A 21355-nucleotide genomic window follows, 5' to 3' on the forward strand; every position below is an offset into this window, starting at 1 on the left:
AGGATAATATAAATATATAATTAGTACAGCACTATCATCTCTTTCAAAATAGTGATCTATGTGCACAAAATTTGCTACACATGTGAAATCATATGTATAGGCATATGTTTTCTGTGTTAAATTTAACTAAATCACAACACACCCTGAGTGAAATAAAAAATATATATATATATATATTAATATATACAGTACAATGTGTCTATCAGAAAATAGACTGGCATCAAAAAAAGTCCAAAAAACAATAAAATTCTCCAAAAAAAACAAAAACGAATAATCTCGCCACCTCTGTGTGTTATAATCAAAAGAACAGGTGTTCAAAGAAATCTACCACCGGTATTCACTAGCAGCTCACCTCTATCTTTGACTCCTGTTTTACCAGGGAGTCAAAGTGCGCTGTTCCCCTTTGGGGATAATCAAGCTCAGTGTGGATGAATGGATGTCCCTGGATCTATCAGGATCCCACTCTCTTTTTATTCAGGTGCTTACATGATAATCGGCTATATAAAACAAAAGCAAAGTATCTAGTGCTCTCTGTAAAAACAAATTTATTATACCACACAATAAAATAAGCTCACATTAAAGAGGTTTTAAACCCATAAATTTTTTTTTTTTTCAACCTGAAAGAGAAACACATAATGAGCTAGTATGCATCGCATACTAGCTCATTATGAAATACTTACTTTAGAACGAGCCCCTGCTGTGCCACCCGCTTATCTGTATGACGGGCGACATGTCCAGTCGCCCGTCTTCCGGGATGGCGGGATCCGGCCAGTGATGTCACTGGCTGCATGTAAGGTAAATATCTCCTAAACGGTACATGTTTAGGAGATATTTACAGTACCTATAGGTAAGCCTTATCATAGGCTTACCTATAGGTAAAAGTTGCAGAAGAGGGTTTACTTCCTCTTTAAGCAGCACTATGAGCCATGCCAGCTGTGAACAGCATGCGATACAATCCTCCGGCTCGCAGCCGTCAGTATAGTAATGGACGTGGGTGAGGTTCAGATGTCAGCTCCTGCCTCAAGATGCGTATCGTCTTCAATAGACTTCTTCAGTGGGGTGTATTGTGATTAGTGATTAGTTACATTTTGACGCAGTTAATATATGTTTATACATATACTTTCACATGTGTAGCAAATTTTGCGCACATAGATCACTATTTTGAAAGAGATGATAGTGCTGTACTAATTCTATATTTATATTATTGTGAGTGAGATGAGAACACTGGTAGCAATCAATTCACCTATTTTCCACCTCATTTTATTTACATTTATCTAATTGTGCTGATTAAAATGTATAACTTATGTAAGGATATTTACCTCAAAGACTGAGTCAACCCAATCAGCAGACCAAAAGAGGCACCAAGTTTAATGCCCCCGGGCGAGCATGGGAGCAGATCCAAGGGACACCTGCGGGTGCTAGATACTGTATAATACAATGTGTTATAATATTTGAAAATAATACTAAATTGCAATGCACTGTTGACAGATATACAGCAACATGCAATACATAAAATGCATACCACCGTGGCATACAGAGAAGATCACAAGCTAAATAGGCGGTGGGATAGATGGAACACAGATGGATCTTTAGGTCTTAAGCAGATATTTTTATCAAAATGAAAGTATAAGTATCTCACCTATATTTTCACCAGTTTGGTGGTGTATAAGTTCCAATGTGTTATCGTAAAGGGTAACTCCACTTTCGTGGGAAAAAAATAGCAAATATAGAAAAAACAATATAGCGTATACAATTACAAAACAAATCATATTGTGATTGAATGTTATTAAAAATTACCTTTCCTTTTCAATCTGCAGCCACTGTAATTTTCTTAAAATGCAATGCAAGATGGCTACCTGGAGGTGTTCTATACACAGAATGTGTACTGACCACACCCCGGAAACCTAATTTCCTGGATGTGTTATTGGCTCATAGATTTTTCCAGAAGTCTGCCTAAGATACAAGTCAGATTTCTTGCATCCCCTGCAACAAAAATGTCATTCTTAGTGTGATACTTCCAATAGGAACACGTCTGAAGGGATGCAGGCCTAGCAGATTTCCTCATTAGAGCCCTGCAGCTGCCACAGATGATAGATAATTATGAAATCACTCCCATTAGATCCACTCAGCACAGAGGAACAAACAATGATTTTTTCAGAAAAGGAAAGGGTAGGAATCTGCAACAAAGTTTGTTAAAATCCTTGTAGTGTACAGAGATCACCCAGAGGTGAATGTTTTTTCTCAACTAAAGTGGAGTTACGCTTTAAGGGAGAAGGATACATAGGTAAAAGTGCTAATTCCCAAACCGAACATATAGAGGCAGAAATAGGTGTCCCAAAGCTCCCAGTTAAAAGAGGGGAATAGGTATAACAGAGGTATAAGCTTACCTAGTATAAGTAATCAACGTGTTATTTATACGGTTAATAAATTGAAAGCAGGGAATCAAAACCTCAGATGGATCCTATAAAAAAAAAAAAAAACATTTACAGGAACCTGTCATGGTTAAAAAAACATGGGCCATTGTTGATTTATTTTTGACATTGCTCTAGAGTTTGGTATTCTGATCAATGACCCGAAACAAGCTGGTGATCCTGAAGAGCACATGCTTGTTCTAGGTGAGTGATTGACCAAGAAGTGAAGGCAGGATCAGGATGACAGACCCAGAGCATGCCATCTCCAAGAGCACGTCAACAATGGGAGCTACCATATCACTATTAAGGATGATCGAACGGTTCGGGTTGACCATCGGTTCGACCCGAACATTGGATGTTCGATATTCGGCCAAATACCGAACTTTTTGCGGCAAAAGTTCGGTATTCGGCCACCAGAACCGCCCAAAATGCACTGGGACAGGAACTGGGCTTTAAAAGCCCGTGATTGGCCCAGAAACGTCTGCAAAAGCCAATGAGGGGGCAGGAGTCTCCTAGGAACGTGATTGGAGTGACTACGGGGACCAGAGGCCAATCAGGAGTGAATACGCCCCACACTATATAAGATGGCCCCGCCTAACCCCTAGCACAGTTATCCAGAGCCTGTTGAAGAGAGTTGAAGCAGTTCTGTCTGACTCCTGCTTGCTACACTACATTTCCTACATATCGAGTGGTTCTAAAGCTCCATATAGCAGAATTGTATTTAGCTTACAGCCAGTGTAGATAGATACAGCGATTGTGCTGGTTCTTAGAGTTACAAAAAAAAAAAAAAAACTTAAGGGACAGTGTCAGTCTTCTGCTGTATGGAGCTTTCTATTTAGTGGAAAGGGATATCTAGTGTAGTTAGGGAACTTTGTACTACATTAGATTTGAAAATTGAGTTTTTCTGTAGGGAAAGTGTGAGGGTTCTGTTTAGTGAGCACGTGGCACAGTGCTGCTCTATCACAGCAGGTGTACGTGCTTGCTAGGCAGCAAAATACAGTGACAACTTAATGCCTGTTGTTCAAAGCGTTAGGTGCACTGTACAAAAGCCTTTGCAACTGTGCGTGACACGCAACTGCTGTGCTGTATCCAGCGACAACTGTGGGTCGCATAGCAGTGTGCGTTTTTCACCGCACACAGTTGCCAACGCATCAGTGACAACCTAACGCCTGTTGTTCAAAGCGTTAGGTCCACTGTGCAAAAGCCTTTGCAACTGTGCGTGACACATCTGCTGTGCTGTATCCAGCGACAACTGTGGGTCGCATAGCAGTGTGCGTTTTTCACCGCACACAGTTGCCAACGCATCAGTGACAACCTAACGCCTGTTGTTCAAAGCGTTAGGTCCACTGTGCAAAAGCCTTTGCAACTGTGCGTGACACATCTGCTGTGCTGTATCCAGCGACAACTGTGGGTCGCATAGCAGTGTGCGTTTTTCACCGCACACAGTTGCCAACGCATCAGATAGAAATATGCCTGGTAGACCAAGAAAAGGCATACGTGGCCCTGCTGCGGAAAGGGGCACAGCTTCTAGGTTGTCTAGAGGCCGGGGTGGACGTGGTGGTCAGTCCTCAGCCAGGCCACCATTTGGATTGTTCTCCGGCAGTGGCCAAGCTATACATCCACAGTATGTACAGGAGGTGGTGGACTATATGACCAAACCCTCATCATCGGCATCATCTGCAACTACAGTGACCCAGGCAGAGAAAAGTGGTCAGTCTTCTGCAGTTGTCAGAACAAATACAGATGAGTCCATGTCCACCTCATGTCCTCCCTTAGACCCAACTTCAGACATGGCAGAGGAGTCAGCTGAGCTGTTTGACCACAGTGTCGACCATCTACTCCAGCCTGATGCTCAGTCCTTTATGGAGTCTGATGTTGGGTCTGAGTTTGAGGAGGAGGCAGAGCAAACAAGAGGGGAGAGCAGACGGCCCGCTCCATCTAAGGCCGCACCTGTTGTCTCCCCCGGGCCAGGCCTGATGCTCAGTCTTTGATGGAGTCAGATGTTGGGTCTGAGTTTGAGGAGGAGGCAGAGCAAACAAGAGGGGAGAGCAGACGGCCCGCTCCATCTAAGGCCGCACCTGTTGTCTCCCGGGCCAGGCCTGATGCTCAGTCTTTGATGGAGTCAGATGTTGGGTCTGAGGTTGAGGAGGAGGCAGAGCAAGCAAGAGGGGAGAGCAGACGGCCCTCTCCATCTAAGGCCGCACCTGTTGTCTCCCGGGCCACTATACACACCTCATCTTGCTGGGCCTTTTTTGAGACATCCCATGCAGATAAAAAAGTTGCGATCTGCAAGATTTGTAAGAAGGGTATAAAACGTGGCAAAAATGTCAACCACCTGGGTACAAGCTGCCTAAACAGGCATTTGACAACCCACCACTCGGCCCGTTGGCAGGAGCATTTAAAGAACCCACAAAAGGGCCAAAGATCGGTCAGTCGGCCTCCTAGTTCTCCTCGCGCTCCTCCTCATGCTCCATCTGCTCCACCTGCACATCAGTCTGTTCCTGGCCCTACTATAGTCACTCGTCACCTGTTGGCAGCCTCCACTGGCAGGGATGATGATATAGCAGGCAGTGTCGCATCTACCTCCAGCACACCACCAGCTGTAACATCTAGACGCCAAATTTCGATTCCACACATGCTGGAACAAAAAAAAAATGTATACTCCCCGCCACCCACATGCCCAGCGTCTAAACAGTAGTTTAGACTACTGGCTCTGCAACTATTACCATTTAACCTGGTAGAGTCTGCTCCCTTCCGTGACTTCGCAAAATGTGCAGTTCCACAGTGGCAGGTGCCAAGTCGGCATTACTTTTCCCGTAAGGCCCTGCCATCCCTATACCAACATGTGGAAGGCAATGTAGTGTCGTCCCTGGCCAAGTCAGTCAGCCGTAAGATACACTTGACGGCTGACACTTGGTCAAGCAAACACGGGCAGGGACGGTACATTTCTGTCACTGCTCACTGGGTGACACTGCTTGCCAGCGGAAGGGATTGTAGCCAGGGCTCGGTGCTGCAGCCAGTGTTGCCCCCACATCTGCAAACAGCTGGTGGTGTTGCTGATCCGGGTAGATCGATCACTTCTACCCCCTCCTGCTCCTCCTCCTCTACCTCCTCCATGCCCTCCTCTGCAGAATGGTCCTTTGAATATGATGAGGTACCACGTAAACGTTCAAAGGGCTATTCTATGTCTCAGGCCAAAAGGTGTCACGCAGTGCTGCAGCTTGTGTGTCTAGGGGACAGGCAGCACACTGCCCCTCAGATTCTTGGGGCTCGGCAGGCACAGGCCCAGAGGTGGTTGACACCACGCCAGCTGCAGCCAGGGATGGTGGTTACTGATAATGGGTCAAACCTCCTGGCCGCCCTTCGTCAGGGAAAGTTAACCCATGTGCCATGCCTGGCGCATGTCCTGAATCTCGTGGTACAGCGGTTTTTGAACTCGTACCCGGGAATGCAGGATGTGCTAAGGATGGCAAGAAGGGTGTGCAGTCACTTCAGGCGGTCGTACAGTGCCACTGCACGTTTGGCCGAAGTGCAGCGCGAGTTTCACCTGCCGGTACACCGCCTCATCTGTGACATGCCCACCCACTGGAACTCCACCTTGGCTATGCTGCAGCGCCTGTACACGCAGCAGAGGGCCCTCAATGAATACCTATGCGAGTACGGCACCAGCACTGGCTCTGCGCGCCTGGGCTTCTTTTCACCACGGCAGTGGCTTTTGATTAAGGATGCATGCGCTGTCCTCTCGCCATTTGAGGAGGCCACAAGGATGGTCAGCCGGGACAGCGCATGCATCAGTGACACCCTACTGGTACTGTTTTTGTTGGAGCACACTCTGCGTGGCATTATGGACAGGGCACTGGAGGCAGAGCAGCAGGAGGAAGAGGAGGACTTCCTTGCCTCTCAAGGCCCCCTTTATCCTGAGAATCCTGACCCCATTATGCCTAGCTCCCAGAGGCCCGAGCAGGATCCAGGGGTGGAAGAGGAGGAGGAGGACGATTCTGCGGGAACTTTTGCAGGGTTTGAGGAGGAGGAGGAGGAAGACATGCGGCAATCTGCAAGGCCTAGTTTGACTCCCTCGGGACACTTTGGAGTAGTACGTGGCTGGGAGGAGGAGGAGCCCGTTGAAGATAATGTCGTTATGAGTGACCCCGAGGAGTCAGCTTCTCAGGCCTTCGCTAATTTGCGACGCATGGGAAACATCATGCTTCAGAGCCTGCGAAAGGACCCCAGAATCAAGGCCATTAAAGAGACTAACCACTATACGTTGGCCACCCTACTTGACCCCCGGTACAAGTGTAAAGTCTCGGAGCTTTTCCCATCCACCCAGAGAGTCCACAGGATCAAATCCCTTGAGGACAGTCTCAAGAGGAATCTGGTGAACATGTTCCCCGACTCCCGTAGGGTGCAGGGGCGGGGACAACCTACCATGGACTCTACTGGTGGTCACGAGAGGAGCGTTGGAGAAGGCGTGCGGTTGACGGATGCCTTTCGGTCTTTTTTTAGTCCTCACCGCCCAGGCCTCTCAGCTGCCACATCGCATCAACAGCGTCTGCATCACATGGTGGACGATTACGTGAGGGCACAAAGTGACACAGAGGGCTTTTCATGTGACGAATCCGATCCACTGGCATACTGGGTCTTAAGATTAGACCACTGGCCAGAACTGGCCCAGTATGCCATGGAGTTGTTGGCCTGCCCTGCTTCCAGTGTCCTATCGGAACCGGCATTCATTCGACCGTTTGACATTCATTAAGATGAATCAGTCGTGGATATCAAGCTTTGATGCACCTGATGCAGACCTTGTAGACTAGGCTATCGTTGTGATGTGGCAGTTGAGCCTCAGTTTAAGCCTGGACCATAGTGCCACCCTCAAACCCTCCTCTCATTCTCTTTACGTTCACAGAACCTCATTTTGGTTATAACAAAAACTACAATGTTTGCGCACCTGTTCCACAGGTGCACACCTTTACAATTTTTGGGCCTCCTTCAACACCAGCTCTTTGGGGTTAAGGTGGGGAGGCTATGCTAAACAAAAACTACAATGTTTGCGCACCTGTTCCACAGGGGCACACCTTTACAATTTTTGGGCCTCCTTCAACACCAGCTCTTTGGGGTTAAGGTGGGGAGGCTATGCTAAAACAAAAACTACAATGTTTGCGCACCTGTTCCACAGGTGCACACCTTTACAATTTTTGGGCCTCCTTCAACACCAGCTCTTTGGGGTTAAGGTGGGGAGGCTATGCTAAAACAAAAACTACAATGTTTGCGCACCTGTTCCACAGGTGCACACCTTTACAATTTTTGGGCCTCCTTCAACACCAGCTCTTTGGGGTTAAGGTGGGGAGGCTATGCTAAACAAAAACTACCATGTTTGCGAACCTGTTCCACAGGTGCACACCTTTACAATTTTTGGGCCTCCTTCAAAGCCAGCTCTTTGGGGTTATGGTGGGGAGGCTCCGCCAACACCAAAACTACCATGTTTGCACACCTGTTCCACATGTGCAAACCTTCATAATTTTTACGCCTTCTTCAACACCAGCTCTTTGGGCTTACAGTGGTATGGCTCCGCCACCACCCAAACAACAATTTTTGCGCACCTGTCACACAGATGCATATCATTGTAATTTTTTTCCTTACAAAGGCAATTATTGCCTTCATTACCAGCACTTTCATAGGGATATGGTGTCAAGGCATCGTCCGCACCACCAAATGCCCAATTTTTAAGCATCCTTTACTTCTATTCAAAGTCAAGAGACAACAGTATTCATCCAAAACATCTCTAATCTTGTTCACTGTGCACTACATTGTGGCCCCTACCCCTAACCCTCAATGTATCCGTGCATATATGTCTGTTTCTTGTGAGAATTCAAGTTAAAGTGCACCAAACACCATTTTACATGAAATAAAGTGCAATTACATACATCTTTGGACTTCTTGAAACATTTGGTAATAATAGCCCCATTGTGGAAATACACCCGTTAATTATATGCACATTTAAAGAGACAGCACCTTTTCCAAAAAAAACTCTAATCTTGTTCCCAGTGCACTGCATTATGTCCTCATCATACACATTGGCTGAGCCGTTGATTAGGAGCAAAAGAAAGGTGCGGTTAAGCAAAAAAGTCATTTTTGAAGGTTTGGTATGATGTAATTCTGGTTCTGGACATGCTACAGAGCTGAAACTTCACAGGTACACCTTTTAGACCCCCCAGACACTAAATCCAAAGAAATCTCTCTTTTTTTTTTTTTTTTTTTAATTTTTTCAATAATTGGCTCTCTATCAAAAACGACAATTTTTAAGAACTTTTTTTTGTGTGATTAATAGTCCCTGGGGCATGACCCAGAACCCTAGGCACTTTTTAGGGGCATTTATTGGGTTTTAGGGCTTAAAAATGGTGTTTTTTGATTCCAGAAGTTCGGGTCCCATTGATTTCAATGGGGTTCTGAAATCCGAACCGAACTTTCGGGAAGTTCGGGTGTTCTGGTCGAACCGAACTTTTCAAAAGTTCGATCATCCCTAATCACTATGCTGACAAATATCCTTTAAATGCATTTTTCAAGCAAGACTTCAAGAAACACTTTACAATTATTTTAGTAATGCCCCTCAACAATACGGCCTAAATATCACTAATCACTTGATGTTGTGACTAATTCTTTGGAAAAACAATTTAAATATTTACTGCAAATGTTCTTAATTTCTTTTATACATAAAAACTATAATGAAAGCATAAGGAATCTATCCAAAATCAGGCATACTCTGTAATCTAGCAAAGCCAAAAATAAAAGGGTTAGCCATCCAATTTCCAAGCGTCTTTAATAATTTTCATGTAAACAATTCAGACAGTGGTTAAACAATCCTTTTAAAATTTTCTGTTCTAAATGTCTGTAATTATTAAAAATGAAAACAGCAAGTTGTTACTGACATTGTTCTTTTATTTTAACAACAAAGTAGCACAATAATAGTGTTTCTGTTATTATAATTACTATTTATTGATAGAGCACATGCATATTCTGTGGTGTTGTCAATCTGGGAAAAATTCCCAAATAGACCTGCATAGATTAACAGTACAAAGAAAGAAGGGGGTACTTGCCCATGACAGCTTAAAGCCCATCCGAAGGTTCATTAGTTACTGCAGTGTAGTCAGGCTGCATAAACAGTAAAACTAAGGGCTTCCTTCTTACATTTTACCAGTGCTATTTGCTGCAGAAAAGGTTAAAATGCCCTGCACTAAAATCATACTAGAGAGTCAGACTACAGCTCCATGCAGAGCACATCGATTCGGAACTCCATTTCTGACACCCCTCATATGGCACTTTTCCACTGCAAGTACCGGCTAGTACCGGCTAGTACCGGCTCGGCTCTACTCGGCCCTGCTTGGCCCGGTTTGCTTTTCCACTGCTGGTACCGCATGGTATAGTGTCGGAACGGTTCAGTACGGTACGGTATAGGTTTGCTTTTCCACTAAAGTAGTACTAAAGTTAAGTGGGTGGGATAACAACGGGGTGGGTGTGATTCTCTGACCAATCAGTGGCTAGAAGTGACTGCATGCAAAGGATTGTGGGATATGGTACCAGTTTGGTACCTGTTGGAACCACAATCGAGTAGGTACTGTTTTTTCAGAGCCGTACCGTACCGTACCGTTCAGTTCCATGCAGTGGAAAAGCAAACCTATACCGTACCGTACCGAACCGTTCTGACCCTATACCATGCTGTACCGCAGTGGAAAAGCACAAAAGCGTGCCGAGCCGGTACGGTTCCATGCAGTGGAAAAGCGCCATTAGTATGCAGTGCCCATGCTCTCTGAGCAGCGCTGTTATTGGAGCATATTAATCTAAAGAAATGAGAAACCTTAGAGCAAGTTCTTATTTTTGTTCAAAAAAGATCAGTCATATCGAATTAAAAAAACATAATGATATTCATTTCCAGTACTTATTTATACTTGTCTTCTGATGTTCTAGATTCTGTGTAAGTGTAAGTTGGGGGAGGCGTTGGTGATAGTTATTCATAGCATTTAGCAATAAAAAACTTGAAATTCTGGTAGGGCATGGCATTGCTGGTATAGAGGGGTACTCTAGGATAAATGGGTGGTTAAACCTAAACTCTAGAATTAAAAAAAAAACATTCAGTGGTGCCCACAGTTCGATAGGTGTAGAGGGTACAGGGAGAAGCTGTATTACTCACTGTATTCTCCACTCTGGTAGGCTCCAGTGCTCCCCGCTTCTCCCTGACACTGTGGACTGGGGGTGGGGGGTCCGTAAGCATCATCATGTGCAATGCAGGACTATTAGTCCTACATTGTATGTGAGGAGGTAAGTGTGCAACTGATGCCAGGGGTGCCTTCGAGAGGAGGCTTCGGAAGACCAGTTGCACAGATGGAGGGAGCCTGCCAGGACGGGGTATAAGATAATAGAAACAAAGAAACATAAAAAAGTGACGACAGAAAAAGACAGAGTAGTCCCCCGAGTCTGGCCATTTTATTGTTGGTTTGTTATTTTGGGTTTTTTTTTTATTAACTTTATTGTCTGACCTATGTTTGTCCCAGGCATGTTTGAAGCCACTTAATGAGTATTATGCCTTATTTCTGTAGACCTAACAAGCATGTAACCCTTGGAGTGTGCCCATGTGTGTGTGTGTGTGTGGGGGGGGGGGCAAGGTCTGCATCCCTTTAGGCTCCATTCACACTTGTACGACTCCAAACTTGCACCGACTTTGGGGTGCGGCTTTGGTGCAACTTTGACACAATTTTGAATGGGTGCGACTTGGATACGACTTTGGCTTTGACCAGTGATAATAGACAAGGGTTGCACAACTGTTGCACTGTATACCATTTAGGTATGACTTTCATGTAACTTTTAAAAGTTAACATTGAAGTCTATGGCCCTCAGTAATGCATGAGCTACTTTGAAGTCGCTGCAACTTTAAGTTGCACATATATGAATTGTTATCATTGGAAAACACGGGGAACGCCTTGTCATGCAACTTTGATGTCCAAAGTTTCGTGACAAGTCGCACAATTGTGAATGGAGCCTTAGACGCGATTTCCCTTTGGGAGTATCTCACCAAAAATGACATTTTTTGTAGCAGGTGATACTTAAAATCTGATTTGTATCTTAGTAGAAACTCCTGGAAAATCAATTAGCAAATCACACCAACAGGAAATGACATTTCTGGGGAGAGTTCTGTGCACCATCAGTATACAGTACTCCTCCAGGCTGCCATGTTCCATTGCATTTTACAGAAAATTACAGCGCTGCAGATTGAAAGAGAAAGGTCATTTTTAATAACATTTAAGTACAATATGACTTATGTCATAATTGTATATGCTATATTATTTTTTTATTTCTATTTGCTATTTTTTCCCCACAAAAGTTGAGTTTCCCTTTAAAGAACAATAAACTTAAGATTGCACAGCATTACAAAATTCTTTTGTAAGTAAAAGTTAACATTGTGAAGATAGAAGAGTGTCTGAATACATAAAATAAGAAAGAAGATGCATATCTTTTTTATATCTGGGGATTGCTGTGCTTTACAATTTAAAATCAGAACATTCAAGGTCACATGATGATACAGTATATAATATACAGTAGCAGCATTAATACAGTTATGTTAAACATTTTATTTTCTCTGGATTACCAAGATTTAATAAAATTGGCACTGATTCCTATTTTCCTATATTTTTCTTCTCTGAAGATGCTGCAGCCTTGGTTTTAGGGGCACCAGGTGCACCAATGGATGTTGAGTGCCATGATGCTAACAAAGATTATGTGATTGTATCATGGAAGCCACCAAACACTGCCAGCGAAGCTCCAGTCATTGGATACTTTGTTGATAAGTAAGTACTTGGCAACCATTTTTTTTTTTTAACCACCTACCCATTCATTTATATATAATTTAAAATACCTTTCTAACAGTAGATGTAAAGGATAATTAGACATTTGTCTAGGCAGCACCATCATGTTCCTCAACTTTGAACATATCCAAATGCCAAACAGAAAATATCATCAGATAACAGGTGTGTGAACTAATTAATGCCGTGGAAGAAAATAGTAATGAAACGCAGCATCCATCGCTAATTACTATGAATCACTATCTATTAATATTATTTCTGAAAGCCAATTTACTCAATTTTTTAACGGAACATTTTTTTTTTTTTTTTATGACAGATGCGAAGTGGGTACTGACAACTGGATCCAGTGCAATGATTCACCCGTTAGGATCTGTAGATATCCTGTAACTGGCTTATATGAAGGAAGATCTTACCTTTTCCGTGTCCGAGCAGTTAACAAAGCAGGAATCAGTAGACCATCAAGAGTTTCTATAGCAGTCGCAGCTTTGGATCCTGCTGATTTATCAAGACTGCAAAGTATGATCACTGGAAATGACTATATAACCATGTATAATTTTTTTCTAGCATGTTTTTAAGGTAATGCGTAAGCTGACACTCTGGAGTATGGCTGCCATGCTATTTCTTTATGGCAGACAGGCTCTGCAATGCACATTATTAACAAAATAATCTTCTGTGACTCCACAGTAGTCTATTACTCTGTCCAGTAACTACTACTCTTGGCATTTCCTAACTTTTAAAAAAAGAAGGTACCTTATTTGGATACAGTTATATTTTTCACCTGACATGCCAATCTGTTATTAAATTGTATTTCCACTTTTGCAGCCACATCAGAATAATACCTTCCATGTGTCATTCATTCACAGGGATCTGTGAATGAATCAGGGGCTGACTGGCAACTTTTGGCTCAGAGGGCAAGTGCAACCCAGAGGCCCATGGTACAGCAACTTGGCCTCCTCCTCCGACCCCATACCAGGCTGAAGCTCTGCTCCCTGTACTCTTTTCTCACCTGGCCAGTCGGACTGAACTGCACCTGCTGCACTGACTTCGGGTTCCTGAACTGACCATCAGGGGGGCAGCCGAGGGCAACAGGGGGAGATTGAGAAGCTTGGTCGGGGCTGGCCGGCAAAGGAGAGCCTCCAGTGGGTCAATGAGCCAGCTTCTGCTCTGACATGGTGTACGCCACCCATGCCAGAGGGGCTGCGCTCTGTCCTTATCCCGCACTTAGTAAAATACTGGCAGAGACTTTTTACTCCTCTTAACCAGGAAGCTTTTAGGCATGTCTGCAGGACCAGTGCAAGGATTTTTGTCTACTCAGGCAAAGATGCGTTTTGCTCCCCCCCACTCACAAAGCAACCTCCCACCATGATATATCATACACTTTATTTGCGCTCTAGGGTGTGCTTGGGCGGACTTATGCATTCCCTGCTTCCCCTAACAGGCTACAGACAGTTGGCAAGTGAGGTAAACTAAAACTTCTATGCTGTGTGTGGTAGGAGAGGGAGCACAGCATTATGCTGAGTACACATGTGAAGTTTTACTTGTTGAACCCAGCAGTCTGAATTTAAAAAAATGTACAGATCGACGTACTAACACATGTGATATTAGTACAGGGATCTCCCCACTAAGCTATTATGTTCTGACAGGGAGACCACCCACCCCAAACGCCACGGCACCCATTGGCTGTGAGCGCTGATTGGATGCTGGTTTTCCAGCATGCTCCTGAGACTGGCATCTGTCAAACAGGGAGCTGTACACGTGGGCCAAAAGTCAGACGGAAGTACCATGTAATCCAGCTGCAGTGCATTTCTAAAAGTAGTGCGTGCACTACTTTCAGCGTGGTGCGGTGTGATTTCACATTGCTCTGCACCCAGATCACATGTGAATCACACAGGAACCCATAGCACATTCCTGTGTAATTCATTGTGTGAACGGGCCCTTAAGTTGTGAAAAATAAACAAAGATTCCAGTGCAAAAAGAGCCTCTGATTATAGTATAAAAACAAACAATTTCCTACAAATGGAGAAGTGATCAGTCATTAACTAGTGCCCGGCGTGGGCATTATTTGATGTCCTCCCCACATGCGTGCCCCCGGGGCGATCAGTGGTGAGCTGTGTTTCTTGCACACAGCTCTTCACCAATCAGGGTAAAGAGCCAATGATGTTGGTTCTTTACCATGTGATCAACTGTGCCCAATAACAGATGATCACATGTATACAAATTCCGGTTATCAACATTTCCTTTCCTTACAGCTGTCATTGTGTGAGGAAAGGAAAGTAGATAATCGGCTTTCCTGTGACAGGGGACATTTACACTGATTTTCACTGCAGCCCCATCAGTGCCACATATCAGTGCAGTGTATCAATGGTCATCAGTCCAGCATATTCATGCCGCCTTTTCAGTGCAGCCTCATCAGTACCCATCAGTGCAGCTTATCAGTGCCAACTCATCAGTGGCCATCAGTGCTGCTTTATCAATGGCCATCAGTGCAGCTTCATCAGCGCCCATCAGTGAAGCCTTATCAGTGCCCATCAATGCAGCCTCATCAGCGCCCATCAGTGCAGCCTCATCAGTGCCCATCAATGCAGCCTTATTAGTGTCCATCAATACAGCCCATCAGTGCCCATCAGTGCAGCATATCAGTGCTCATCAGTGCAGCATATCAGTGCTGCCTTATCAGTGCAGCCTCATCAATGATCATCAGTGCAGCAAAGCAGGACTTCCTTGTCAGTGCAGCCTCATCATTGCCCATCAGTGCAGCTTATCAGTGTCCACCAGTGCCACCTCATCAGTGGCCATCGGTGCAGCCTTATCATTGCCCATCGGTGCAGTCTCATCAGTGCCTATCTGTGCAATCTTATCAGTGCCCATCAATGCAGCCTATCAGTGGCCATCAGTGCAGCCTATCAGTGCCCATCAGTGCAGCCTCATCAGTGCCCATCAGTGAGGCTAAAAGGTCGGCTGCTGTCAAACAAAATACTGCCTCCTAGTCTGGCTCCTATGATAGACAGCACACTGGTCCAATGCCTGGAAGTTGAACCAGTGTGCTTTCTATCATAGGAGCCAGTTTAGGAGGAGGGACTTTGTTTGTTTTCAGCTCCAAGCTGTGTTACAGTGTGAGATCCTCTTTCTGTGTGATCCGGCCGGCTTTCTTCTGGATTCCCTGTCATCCCCATGCAATGTTTGGTTTTCATATTCCCCCCCAGTTTCCTGGCTGATCGCTTCTGACAGAAGTAGTGCGGCCTTTTTACAGGGCATCAAGGCGGCTCAGGGGGCAATTGCCTCCATGCCTCCTGGCCCAGTCGGCCTCTGAAATAAATAAACTGCAAGTCCCATCTCCCACCTTGGCAGGCAGACTTGTTATTTCAATGGACTATGAACATTATTATTATTAAAGATTTATATAGTACCAACAGTTTGCACAGCGCTTTATTACTTGAGGGCAGACAGGACAGTTACAATACAATTCAATACAGGAGGAAATAGAGGGCCCTGCTCACATCTTTCTTTCTTCAAAAATATTTGCATTTATTACTTTTCCCTGAAAGGTGAACTTATCCTTTAATGAGAGGAAGCTCATCCTGCCCTAAGACTTTCTACTGGGACAGATCACATTAAACTTGTTGAGAAATGCTTGCAGTTAACACTGGCAGCTTCTCCTCAAAAACATCTAAAAGGTAATAAACGTTCAAAAAAAAGATAGGTATGCTATGCAAATGGAACACATAACAAACATATAGTAGAGTCTTCACAAATGTGTTGGCAAAAGTGGAAATTCACTTTAATAGCATACCATACATGGTGGATATTAGCACTGCACTAGGAAACAAAAATATCATGATCATGATAAGGAATCACTCTAAAAATTCAAACCTAATAAAACTGCTATTTGTTGCTTCCTTTTGGTGTTTGAATCATGAAAAAAGATCTACATCATATAACCTTCTATTCTGTCGTCGTATGGTCAATTTTACCTTGAAGGGAATATCATGCTAAGTTCATGGGCATTGGATTTTGTCATGGTTAATTTTGTTTTTAGCATCTCCTAAACCTCCAAGGCTCTCTGAGCTGGTAATGAACATATTTTGGGTCCTCTAATGCCCCATACACACCTGCAGATTATCTGCAGACTTTTGTCTGCAGACTTACCTTTTCTATGTAGTGCAAGGGCCTGCCGGATTGCATACAAATTGAAAGTGTTTAGGTTTGACCTCATATTATATGGTTTTGGTAAGTCTGCAGACAAAAGTCTGCAGATAATCTGCACGTGTGTATGGGGCATAACAGTGAGAGAATGTATCCATACAAAGCTGACAAATGGCTTTATAAATTATTGCAGGATATATAAAAGACATTCTAGTAATGCTTATGACAATAATAATAATAATAATTACTATTATTATTATTGTTAAAAAATTGATAGATAGAATATATACAGAGGGAATAAAACTTAATTTTACATACAGTGCATCTGGAAAGTATTCACAGTGCTTCACTTTTTCCACATTTTGTTATGTTACAGCCCTATTCCATTATTTTCCTCAAAATTCTACAAAGAATCCCCCATAATGACAACGTGAAACAAGTTTGTTTGAAATCTTTGCAAATTTATTAAAAATGATATAAAAAAATCACATGTACAGAAATATTCACAGCCTTTGCTCAATACTTTGTTATAGCACCTTTGGCACCAATTACAACTTCAAGTCTTTTTGAGTATGAGGCTACAAGCTTGGCACACCTATTTTTGGGCAGTTTTTCCCATTCTTCTTTGCAGGACCTCTCAAGCTCCATCAGGTTGAATGGGGAGCATCGGTGCACAGCCTAATTCAGAGCTCTCCAGAGATGTTAAATCTGGCTCAAATCTGGGCTCTGGCTGGGCCACTCAAGGACATTCACAGAGTTTTCCCGTACTTTGTTATCTTGGCTGTGTGCTTAGGGTATTTGTGCTGTTGGAAGATGAACCTTCACCACAGACTGATGTCTCCAGAGCGCTCTGGAGCAAGTTTTCATCAAGGATGTCTCTGTGCATTTCTGCATTCATCTTCCCCTCAAACCTAACTAGTCTCCCAGTTCCTGCCGCTGAAAAACATCCCCACAGCATGATGCTGCCACCACCATGCTTCACTGTAGGGAGGGTATTGGCCAGGTGATAAGCGGTGCTTGGTTTCCTCCAGACATGATGCTTGCCATTCATCCAAAAGAGTTCAATCTTTGTTTCATCAGACCAGAGAATTTTGTTTCTCATGGTCTGAGAGTCCTTCAGGTGCCTTTTGTCAAACTCCAGGCGGGCTGTCATGTGCCTTTAACTAAGGAATGGCTTTCATCTGGACACTCTACCATACAGAAAACATAGAAAACAAGAGAAGGGCACACCGACCTAGTGCAATATCACAAGACATTTATTGAGAGAATAAAAGACAAGCCCTACATTATACTCAAAAACGTATGCTAAAGGTAAGCATTAGAAAGGTTTCTTTTTGCAATCCGGAGACATCCAGAAAGATAGTGCTTTTTGGTAAAGCAGGAGGACTGGAAGGCGTCCATGGTGATGGGGCTGATGCATTTCAAGGGAGAATCCTCTTTATCAGAAATGTGTCAGCCCCATCACCACAGATGCCTTCCAGTCCTCCTGCTTTATCGAAAAGCACTTTCTTTCTGGAGGTCTCCGGATTGCAAAAAGAAACCTTTCTTATGCTTACCTTCAGCATGCATTTGTGAGTATGGCATGTCTTTTAATCTCTCAATAAATGTCTTGTGATATTGCACTAGGTCAGTGCACCTTTCTCTTGTTCTCTGTGTTTTCAGTCTATATGGATACCCATCATCCTGAGAGGGCAGCAAGATCCTAAAAGCCAACAAAACAGCCACCTCTTTAACACAGCACTCAAGCGCAGGAGACTGTATCTGTACTCTACCATACAAGCCTGATTAGTGGAGTGCTGCAGAGATGGTTGTTCTTCTGGAAAGTTTTCCTCTCTCCACAGAGAAATGCTGGAGCTCTGTCAGAGTGACCATGGGGTTTTTGGTCACCTCCCTGACTAAGGCCCTTTCCCCCCCGCTCACTCAATTTGGCCTGGTGGCCAGCTCCAGGAAGAGTCCTGGTGGTTCCACACTTCTTACAATTATGGATGATGGGGGCCACTGTGCTCATTGGGACCTTCAATGCTGCAGACATTTTTCTGTACCCTTCCCCAGATCTGTACCTCCATACAATCCTGTCTCGGAGGTCTACAGGCAATTCCTTAGACTTAATGGCTTAGATTGTGCTCTAACATGCACTGTTAACTGTGGAACTTTATATAGACAGGTATGTGCCTTTCCAAATCATGTCCAATCAACTGAATTTACCACAGGTGGACTACAATCAAGTTGTAGAATTATCTCAAGGATGAGCAGTGGAAACAGGATGCACCTGAGCTCAATTTTGAGTGTCATGGCAATGGCTTTGAATACTTATGTACATGTGGTTTTTTAAATGTTTTATGTTTAATAAACTTGCAAAGATTTCAAACAAACTTCTTTCACATTGTCATTATGGGGTATTGTTTGTAGAATTTTGAGGAAAATAGTGAGTTTAATCAATTTTGGAATAAGGCAGAAACATAACAAAATATGGAAGAAGTGAAGTGCTGTGCATACTTTCCGGATGCACTGTTTTTTAAATGAAACTCGTGAAACATGAGGGCTGCCATTTCCGACTCTTCATTCTTAAAAAAAATACTTGCTTGGTTATCTTGCTTACCCCTGGCTTAAACATTTCGAGTCTGGGTCAATGTATCAGAAAATATTGAAGCTAATAGTGGCCAGGAAAATAGCATTTTGGGAAGGCGGTCAACAATAACAGCCCTTGTTTTTCTTAGTACAATTTTCCTTTAGGGCTGGCGCACACCGGGATTCTCGTGCACTCTGGTTTGGGGCGTTTTTACAGTTCATTTATTTCAATGAATTGCAAAAAAACACTGGACCTTGAATTGCAAAAAGTAGCGCTTGCACTGCTACTAGGGTACCATGCCATTTGGTGCCCATTGGTACCTGTATGCAAATCGCAAGGGCAGTACGTTCACCTGTGCCATACCTTTTCTGCACTGCAGCATAGTGTGAACCAGACCTTTATGCATTGTTTGGTTTAAAGCTTGCAGATTGCAACATAAATCTAGTTGACAACAAGCTCCATTTATATTTTCATGTATTAGCCTGATGAGTGACTAGAAATGTAAAATGAGTACTATGATAACACTAGCTATGTTTTAGACTGTTTGCTTTAGTTGCTGCAAATCTTAATCCACCCTCCTCACTCCTACACATGTTAAATTATTTATATTCTTTGATTAACATATATTTTGGTTCATGTATTTTTATTTTATTTTTTCTTGTTCCCATTTGTCATGAATGACTAGCTTTTAGGTACATTGGCTCTAGCAATCTGTATCTGATTATATTGAGTATGTGTCTGAGAACCAAATTTAGATTCCACTCATCTCACTTAGCATATATTTAAAATTATGAATAAGCCACATCTATATTATTCTTAACTTTAGGGGTTCATTTGTTTTTTTTTGTTTTTTTAAAGTTCATGGACACATGATATTCTGTTCCTAAGTTTGTACAATCATCTTGGTTGTACAAAAGATGTGATCATAATATTGTTATATGACAAATTGTAAAGATAACAAGGTATAGTAACACAAATTGAAAGATGAGATGTCATTTTTTTTCTGTACATAAATCTCTTTGCCAGAGAGTTGCTTAGCTCTACAACCATAATGAACTGATTTTCAACATGTTCTTACTGCTTGTACTGTCAATAAAACACTGCAAGACCCTCAGGAGCATCTGTCTACTGCGCCTCCACAACCCATACATATATATATATATATTTACCTATTTCCTTGTGTGGTAGTAGTAAACATTTGCGCAATAAACTACTTTATTATTCTTAATGCAGAGCGATGAAGCATATATTGTGCATAGCTCCTGCAGAGCTTACAGTATAAAAACAGATGTCAGGCTATATGCCACCAAAAAAAGAACATAAAAAAGCTTGTTATACCTTAGTGTCAATAAATCACAGAGCTGTATTATAACAGAGTGCACATTTTGTGTTTTTAAAATGAACATTAAGCCCAGAAGCTTGATTTAATCATATAAATCTTGGTATCATATATAAGAGATTTTAACTAAAATGTGAAGTTGAGAAAAAAAAAAGCGTAGATGCGCACAATGAAACAAACATAAAGAATATGTCCATCCAACAATCAGCAGTTCTATGCCTTCGTTCAGTTCCATGGTTGCCAATTTATACCTTTTATTACTGACACATCTGTGTGATGCTGGTTCCAGGCTTTAGTCATTGCCTAAGCTTCATTTTATCGGTCACAGAACTTGCGTAATTCATATGCATCAGTAATTAAAGAGATGAGATGGAAAATCTGCCTATATAATCAGAAATGCGTTGGCCTTAGTTATGTCATATTTTTGTTTTTCCTTTTATATCAGTAAAGCCCAACTCTAGACAAATTCTTTTTTTTTTTTTTTTTTAATTGTAGATTTCTGTGTCCTCATTAGATCAGTTGGGGCAAAAAGTGGTGGGAAATCTTTCCAGAGATAACATAAAAAGATTTTGATTTTTTTTGTTTGTGACTTCCTATGGATGTTAATCATTTTTTTTTTCTTCCTGATCCTATAGGATCATTTCTAACTCTTTACCACTCTATTTAAATGTTTCGGGTTTTGAGTTAGGTTTAATAAGGTTTTTTTTTTTTTTTTACTGAGAACTGCAGAACTGAGATACACTTAGACCAGACTGTGGGGTTGATTTACTAAAGGCAAATAGGCTGTTTGCCTTGCAGGGAATTTGCCTCAGAGCTTAGGGAATAGGGAGACGCTTAGCTGACTTCCATCAGCCAATATTGTGCAAGCAAAAGCACTGTTTTTTTTTGTTTTAACCCCTTGGTGCCTGCTGCCCCTGGCCCTTTCAGGGGTTTGCTATGCCGCAAAGAGGGGCGGGCTTATGGTCATGTGACTACCGTGATTGGCTGTCACGGCGGTCACATGATCGGAAAAGTCCTGATCAACTGGGGCTAATTACTATTGCAA

General features: G+C 42.9%; 1 protein-coding gene across 2 annotated transcripts in view; it reads left to right on the forward strand.

The window, feature by feature from the left end:
- Positions 1 to 21355, forward strand: part of MYOM2 (myomesin 2) — a 224338-nt gene that overhangs the window by 99527 nt on the left and 103456 nt on the right. For both annotated transcript variants that reach the window (XM_082249653.1, XM_082249652.1), the window contains 2 exons: positions 12103 to 12244; positions 12576 to 12775. In XM_082249653.1, the coding sequence (XP_082105779.1) occupies positions 12103 to 12244; positions 12576 to 12775 (342 nt within the window). The remainder of the gene's footprint in view (positions 1 to 12102; positions 12245 to 12575; positions 12776 to 21355) is intronic.

The sequence above is a fragment of the Pelophylax lessonae genome (assembly GCF_965119305.1).
Source record: "Pelophylax lessonae genome assembly, chromosome: 3".
NCBI lineage: Eukaryota > Metazoa > Chordata > Amphibia > Anura > Ranidae > Pelophylax > Pelophylax lessonae.